At 32.1% G+C, this 8,715-nt stretch overlaps 1 protein-coding gene across 2 annotated transcripts; it reads right to left on the bottom strand.

Moving 5' to 3' along the window:
* Positions 1-1,903: 1,903 nt before the first annotated feature.
* LOC112505310 (putative UPF0481 protein At3g02645) lies at positions 1,904-4,735 on the bottom strand. 2 transcript variants are annotated; one of them, XM_025109240.1, is made up of 3 exons: positions 4,683-4,735; positions 4,336-4,394; positions 1,904-3,407 (listed from the first exon to the last, which is right to left on the bottom strand). In XM_025109240.1, exon 3 carries the CDS (start codon positions 3,398-3,400, stop codon positions 1,979-1,981), a length of 1,422 nt encoding a protein of 473 aa, XP_024965008.1. In that variant the 5' UTR covers positions 3,401-3,407; positions 4,336-4,394; positions 4,683-4,735; the 3' UTR covers positions 1,904-1,978. The 2 variants fall into 2 exon arrangements, with proteins under 2 accessions (XP_024965008.1, XP_024965012.1); XM_025109244.1 differs by lacking the exon at positions 4,683-4,735 and adding an exon at positions 4,636-4,663.
* Positions 4,736-8,715: the final 3,980 nt, after the last annotated feature.

Below are 8,715 nucleotides of genomic sequence, written 5' to 3'. Positions count from 1 at the left end.
ACTTCTGATGTTGCTCAAGTTCGAGCATGCTTTGGGAAGTCTCGAATGAGGGAAGCATTTAACGAATATAAGAAGCCATTATGTCATATTCGGCCGGTAGCCGGTAGGCCATGAACGAGTTGAAGAACAAGCAATGTTCATTGACACTTGCATCCATATCTTCTAATTATCTTGCAAGTTCCCGTAGGTGCTGGCAGTACGCTTGGAGCGACAAAATTGTTTCAAGTTTAAGGTTGTTGAGCTCTTGCCCGGGGGCCTTTGTTGTTGTGAAAGATGTTCTTGACTCAGGTCCAAGCCTCATAGGCTATTGATTCATATTCCAAGATACGAGTGAGGAGATCATTGAAAACCATGCCACATATCCATTAAAGGACGTATGCATCAATTTCTACCTACTGTGCATACGTTTGATTTGCTTTGGACGATGACGGTGCTCCATCAATGTAGTGTACTACTCTGTACCTACGAGCATGAAGTTGGAAAAGTTTAACCGACACGGAGTAGGTAACCTTGGAGCCTCCAAGGACATGTACCTTAAGTTGGGTATTGAAAACCATGTACACAGGATGTAACTTGGTTTCGGTCTGAGAAGAGGTTTCGCCGCCAGTCATGGTGGTTGCTGACAGTGGTTGCTACGGTTGCACCATGGCAACTGCTTTCTAGGTATTAGAGTTATGGTTGATATTGCTCTAATACCATAAAGGATAACATAATTTATTGATTGATTTACAAAGATACAATACAAGGAATTTAATGGTTAACCACAACCAATAAACAAGGAAAAAATAACACCTAAAAAATATAAAAAACTAATTACATTATATACCAAAAATAGAGACTAATAGATTGGAGATGGTGTTCATAGTTTATTCATGGATTAGAGCGATTTATGGGATGAAGGAGGTTGTTGTCTTGTTGAAATAGTTTGTTGAGTTATTCAAGGTTCTAACGAATGAAATCATCTCATTTTTTTATGTAATTTGTTAATTATTAGTTTTTATAATTAATTGTTGTTTGAGTTTGTTATTTAATTTCGATTTAATACTCATTTATTTCTTATATTTTATGATTTCTTGGACTTTTGTTGTATGCTTTTCTTAATTAAATCTCATTTTTGGCCTATTCTTATGTACTTTTTGTTGTTGACTACTAATTTATATGTTTATTAACTATTAGGCATTTTGATTTATCTTTCCTTTAGCAGTTGGTTTAATTCCAAGTGCCATTTGGTCCCTTATGAATAAGTCAAATTTTGTATTAATGTGCAATCGGTCGTTTGCTTTAGTTTAACCGAAATAGTAAAATATATAAAATAGAAGTATAATCTGCTCGACTAAACCGAAATAATAGAACTAACAGAAAACCGAACCAATCGAATAATTTATATTTATTTGGTTAACCAAACAGTTTAAACCAAAAACCAAATAATCTAAAATCGTCTTGGTTCAAATATATAAGTTATTCGGTTTCGAAACTTTTTGGTGTGCCCCCAATCATAAAAGTTTTTCGGTTTCGGAATTAGTAGAAACATTTGTACTATGGAGGTAGAGTTGTGTGACTTGTGTAATATATAAACCTTAAATTAATTATAATCCAAAACTGGCTACGATACTCTATTTTATACTTTGGCTAAAATCGCTCATTAACGTATATATACCATACAAATGAATAATTAGCGACATAAAATCATGACATGTCCAAACGATAGAATTATAAATATCAAAAGAGAAGGTCAAATAACTAATCGATATACAGAAAAGCAGTGCAAAAAGACGATAAAGAATTACCCCACACCATGTGAGATTTCTAACTTCAAAAGGCAAAAAGAGGAATGAAAACCAAAATTGATGCTGAAAAATGAACACCTAAACCGTGAAAGGCGCAACAGTTGACTGGACATCTAGGGGTAAAACACTCTTTCATATTAGTTATAGTGACATAAATCAAGCTTAACATTGAAACCAACAGTTGTAAGACATCAATGACTTTTTAAGAGGAAGTGAAAAAGATACCATACATAATGCCAAAAAGAAGGAAGACAAAAGAAACATTGAGAATCTACTTGATTATTCTTAAGATGACCTGAACGATGGCAAGAACGAATAGGATGATAGCAGCTAGCTAGTAGAGCAATGATTTTCCATGGACTATCGAAATATGTACGCCTCAACAATGCAATATTTTTGGGCACATAACGATTGTAATAATCATCTAATTGCTTCCACTGCTCCATGTAATAGAACTCCTTGAACGCAAATTGTTCAGATAGTTTGTTGAGCATCTTGGTAGAATCTTCGTTTGAACCTAAATTGTTGGTAAGGACTTTTGATTCTACCAACTTGGAAAGATCCTCCTTAGTATCGAGTAGCATATCTATGGCACAGACATATGATGTAACGAAATCAGGAACGTCCGGAGTGCACTGCTCATATGCAATTAAGTTCCTCAAAAATAGTTCAGTGCTATCATCAATACACAGTTTGTGCATTCTAAGAGTACGGTTGCCCCACCACCACCTAAAGAATTTCCACGAAGATGAGCTGAAATCTATGGCCAATGTCCAATTTTCATCTTTTTTAGGCTCAAATTTTACCCCGGCCTTGTCCAGTTCTAGAGCAGAGTGGTTGGGAAATCGTAATAGTGGACAATTTAATGGGATATTATCTGTTGGATGGAAAGATCTTTGCAGAAGCCCAAGAATATGATGAGGCTGGGTTGTACAGATAACATCATTACGTTTGATTTCTTTGAAGGGGCTAAGAATTTGTAAATGTTGAAGGATGCCAGAAGTAAGAGAGCGGGTTGTTTGCAATTTAGAAATGGTGCACTTGAAGATGTCTTGAAGAACAAAGAAAGGAATTTGATTTTCTAACAACACCAGGTCACGGGAAATAGAACGTGTGAGGATAGCATTTGTGGAAGTTAAAGGCTGATGTTCTTCGAACAAGAAAAGGAAATCGAGTATGAAACAAGCATCGATTACCATCATCTGTGCGAGTTCAACGTCTGTGTAGGTCATCATCCCACCATAAGATTCCCTGATTTTGTGTATTGAATCATTCACCTTCTGCAAACATTTATCCAATATTATTTCTGGTTTGATGTTTAAACGTTGTAATAGATGATGCAGATAAGTCGTTTTCTGCTCTTCAAATTCTTGCAATGCTTTATCTTGTCTATGGAGAGGTCCAATGGAGACCACCTGAGGTTTGAAAGAATCTGGGCTTATCTTTCGGGCACTACTAGGAATCTTGTAAATCGACGGTGGCTGTTGAATGGAAAGATTCTGTCCCTTTTCTATACAATCAAGAAGATCTTGGAGTGGTGTGTTGCGATGCCACCATTTCGTTTTGTTTCTCGGTCCTCTTCTGCCTCCAACCTCGACATCCACATTTGCCATCGGATCCCTGTTATAGGAGTAAGGATAGCGTGATGAAAAAGATACCATGCATGCACAGAATGAAATCAATACAATATATGGCAAAATTAAAGAGTTAGCTCTAAATATACAAAAATTAAACAAGTTAACAATAAAGAGTTAGCTCTAAATTAATCCTAAAAACAAGTTAGAACCAAATATACAAAAATTCATTTACCCTAAATAACATGTTATTATGTTGACGTCAATATAAACAAATTAACCTTAAAGAATCAACCCTAAATATGATTAAATGAACCCGAAATACAAATAAATATCAATTAACCTTAAAACCCAAATATTGACATGTTACCCTAAATATGAACATAAATTAATATCAATTGAAATTCATGCATCTCTTTGAAGAGTTAGGGTTACCGGTTTCACGGAACAAAAAATGGTTATGGTGTTACCAACAAAAAATATTTATGATTTCATTGTTATATCAATTGAAATTCATCTCTTTGTAGAGTTAGGTTTATGGTCTAACACAACAAAAAAAAATTATAGTTTAACCCAAGAAAAAGTTATGGTACACTCGATGAAAAATAAGATTACACCATTAAACGACTAAAAATATCTACGTTACACGATAACACATTTATGGTTTCAGACACAACCACTACCCAAATATTGTGGGAACTATGAGATGAAACTATGTCCATAATAGATAGGCTTATACAAATTTAAAAAACTACATCTTGTTGAGGTGTAAATACATGATAAACTAACAATTAAAATAAAAAGATAATTAATTAATTGAAGTTTCACACAATTACAAGAAATAAAACGTTCATGTTATTGTGCTCGTAAAATTATATTTTTTTGTTAAAACTATCATGTCGTATGCAAACAAATCTAAATGAAGTTGGGAGTTGGTAGAGAGAAAGAAAATCGAGGAAAAAAGCAACATATACCTTCAAATAGATAGAAGCCGGAGATGATGGAGATTCCAATGAACTTTGATCGCAATTTTCTGTTCCAGTTAGAAATCAATAATTAGAACCAATATATATAGATGATTTTATTGAGGGCCGGTCATGGGTTCACTACCAATTGTCAATGTGCATGGCAAACTAAACACTTGTTTGCAAATAAACTTAAATAGGTTTGTTTAGGAATTGAATCAGATAAAAAAAATTGAAACGATTGATGATAAAAATCCATCTAAATAGAGAGATTTTGATGGATTCATAACCAACTATTAATATACATACCATTCAAACTAATATCAACTAATTAATAGATTGAGAATGAAGCTTACAATGAAACAAACACTCTGCTCACAGTTTTCTGTTGTAGATGTAATTGAAGCAACTCATGATAAGAATCCAATTTAAATAGAAATATTTTTTATTGTCAAAATTGGAGCAATAAAATTAAAAAAAAAAAGGGGATTGACCATACATAACAAAAACTTACATGTGGAGGGAATAAATGCCGCTATAAATGTAAAGAAAACAAACTCTCTCATTCATCACAATAAAATTTGGTTTATAAGATACGACGAATCATTAATTATTATAATAAATAATTTTATAAGATTTAGTTTATAAGACCAAAAATTTAAACGTTCTATCTAAAGGCGGCGTAATAAGTTTATAAGACATTTTAGGAAGTTTTTTAAGACACTTTTAGTACAAAGCGTCACATTAGCAATTTTATAGGACGGTTTTTAAAGAGTGTCTTATAAACCCATCTTTTTATAGGACACTTTCAAATAGTGTGCTATGAAATTGCTAATATGTAGCATTGTATTAAAAGTGTCCTAAAAAACTTGCTAAGATGTACAAAAGCTTCCTATAAATTTATTATAACGTCTTTAGATATGACATTTTATTTTTTGTTCCTATAAATTAAGTCTTATAAAATGGTTTAGAATGCTTAGCAATTGACGGAATCCTATAAATCTAATTTTGTTGTAGCGTCTCCTCAGAATTCTCATATTTGTAGCTAACTATTCCGAGGTTACTCCAATTTGAAAGAGTTTCTTGTAGCAGTCGCAATGATTAAAATAATTTCAGTAATTTGAAACAGCTTCTGTCAATGTTGATAAGGGTGTGTAGAAAGTCATCCAATCCAATTAGAACCGATCATAACTGAATATTCAATTGTAATTGAGTAGGATTGGATCTAAAATTTTAACATTCAAATTGGATTAGTCGGTTCTTTGATAGCGATCCAAATCCCAATAAAACTACCAATTTAATCCTATTACTATCCAACCAACTATTATCCAATTAATATATATTACAATCTTATGTGTTGATATGTGTATATAGTATATTTTTTTAAATAAGAAAAATATATGAATAATGGATTAAAATGGAAGATTTATTGTATGAAAATTAGATCAAAATGTGGATAGATCCAATCTCATTCAATGCATAACCAGTAATATTTAATCGATGGAAAGAACAAATCGACTCACCTATTAGATTGTATTGAATCGGTTTCTAACATTAACATTGGATTGTTTCTGATTGAGGACAAATAGATGATTGAATCAGATCATATTAACCAAATTGTTGAAAAAAGTGATCAGATGGACGGTCACTCATATTTCCAACGTGGTCGCGTTTGGTTTTTCATTCCTAGTTAAGAGGTGATACCCAAAAGCTACAAAGTAATCCATATGGTAGGAGCCTGGGATGGACATAGTGTATTGGATACAGTGGTACAAATCATCGCTTCATTCCTCCGTCGTATTATAAAAGTTATAGGGTCGTAAAAATGACACTGTAGTGTATAACGGTATATATTTTAAAACTACAAAAAAGGACATAAGTTTACCTTGGTAGAGTTGGTTTGAGAGGTTTTTCATCCATTTCAAAACCGATATCAAAATCAATGACCTAACCGATAAATCTCTATATTTGTTTCTTATAATCAAATAGTGTTTCACTTGAAAGAAATTCTAGGTCTGTAGGAGCCTTAAGGGTGAACATTGTACAATACCATACGTTTTCTTTATTACGATTTACCAACTAACAATAATTAGTAAGGAGAATCTTATATCTTGCACCAACCAATTATTTTGTACCAACTTAATTAATACAAAATGTTTTTGGTTGATACATGTTGGTATTAGTTTTGTACTAATATGGCAAAAATAAAAGTTACAAATGTTCAAATACCAAAAACTGAAGTTATAATGTTCAATGGTCCGTTTTTCAAAAAGTAATACAAGCATTTCAATAAGCAAATATTTCGTAGGATCTTCACAAACCGGAAAATGAAGATTGTTAGGCATTAGTTTGGACAAAATCAATGTTCGTTGTCTCATACACTTGATTATAAGTATTTTATGCAAATAAACAACGAAAATGTGTTAAAAACAAACAACAAACAAAGGAGCACGTTATTGAATAAGTTGAAGTTTAGGATAATTAGGGTAATTAGGTAACCAAGAAAATCAAGTATTAATTAATGACTAAAAATAAAATGATATTATTTAAAAGATAACTAATAAATATAAGTCCGTACAATAAGGTAAAATTGGGGTACATAATATTTCATATCCGTGTATCAAACTTGTTATATTAAATTAAAACCAATTTCATTTTGCTTCAATCGGTATGATGTTTATTAAATTTACTACAAAATTAATACCTAAAGTGCCCCACCTACCTGCCACTATTAAATATTAAATGCACTGCCTTATCCCCACCATAATCATATTGGTCATGTAGCATATGTCATATAACATATAACATATATCATGTAGCATATGTCATATATCACATCTTATATTAGACCAATTGAGTGAGAAATAGAGTTAAGATGAGAAACATAAAAAATGATCTAGGTTCTTGATCACTTTTAATCTCAAACCCATCACATGAATCACGTTTGATACGAGAATTGATCTGATGCATCTCATCTTGGTGCATCGAATGGTGGAAAACTCTTCTTACGCTTCTCACCTTAACTATCATTCTCATCGGATCCCAACCCTATTATATTAATATTATATATAGGGTTGAGTTTCGGTAAGAATGACCGTTAAAGTGAGAAACGTAAGAAAAGATCTCTACCCTTGGATGTACATTAAGATGAGATGTACCGCAATGGATCAGATCAATCCTCATATCAAGCTTGATTTATGGGTGAGTTTGAAATTAAAGGTGGTAAAGAGTCCAAATCTCTTGCTACGTTTCTCATCCTAACTCTCTTTCTCACACTATCTTTTTCTTACACACACACACATAAGTCTTCATTTGAGAAACTACTAAATTGTAATAATCTTGAGAACTAACGTATCATGTGCAATTTTACATGATTTGTTTTTCATCTACGACTAGGATTTAGTGTATTAATTAACATGGCTTTTTTTTACATATATTTGTTTCATAATGTGAACACTTTTTATGTCTTTGTGAAACCAATTACTAAACAAGATAGTACAATACCTATTAACCGAACCTTATCCGTCATTATTATTTCAAAAATAAAAATAAAATCAAACAAATCTACCAAGTAAACCCTATATATAACTCATAATTTATTTTTCATTTTCCCTAACAATCTCCCTTAGAATTTTTAGTTATAAACTCCCTAATTTTTAAATTAACAAATCAACTCTTATAACATTTCTTTAGTCATCTCAATGTTTTAAGTTTTTGGTACATATATATTAGTAAAGAATGTTAAATCAAACCCTCAAATATAAGTAAGAAAAACCAGGATATTTGGTGTAAAAGTACGTATGCGGGCCACAAAACTGTCTGTCGGCTGTATTACAAATATTGCTTGGTTGTTACAATAAACTGAGTTCCATTTGCAGGGTTGTTAGAGAACCCGATTTCATTTAGGTGGTTAGAGACATGTTACTTGACTCCTCACAGAAAACCAAGTTCCATTTTCATAATTTTGAATTAACAATAATAGTACTCGATTCTTTTACAGGAAATCAGATTTGGGTGATAAAAATTAGGGTTAGGGGGTTCAAACAAAGTACATGGTTTGTATTAAACAACCAGGTACTTTGTGAACTTATTAAAACTTCAACGTCACATACATTTATTCTGATGGCTAGAAGTTTTGTAGCATGGACAATTAGCAATGTTGTTATATAAGTCATAACAAAAATAATTTTCTCCTAATGGTTCCAGAATTGTTTTACTCTGATCTGATATCATAATAAAAAAATATGTTAGATTAGATTATATGTATAACACTACTAAATGGAAAACTTTTGACTACAATATTTTCCTTGGGAAATGTGTCGTTAAAGGGTGATTTGTCAGAAAACAGTCAGGTAAAATTGTTGATGGGTAATTCAAATCAATGACAGG

This window comes from Cynara cardunculus (assembly GCF_001531365.2).
Source record: "Cynara cardunculus var. scolymus isolate 2C chromosome LG 2, CcrdV1, whole genome shotgun sequence".
Taxonomy (NCBI): Eukaryota; Viridiplantae; Streptophyta; class Magnoliopsida; order Asterales; family Asteraceae; genus Cynara; species Cynara cardunculus.
This window is presented reverse-complemented; position numbering and strand designations above follow the sequence as displayed.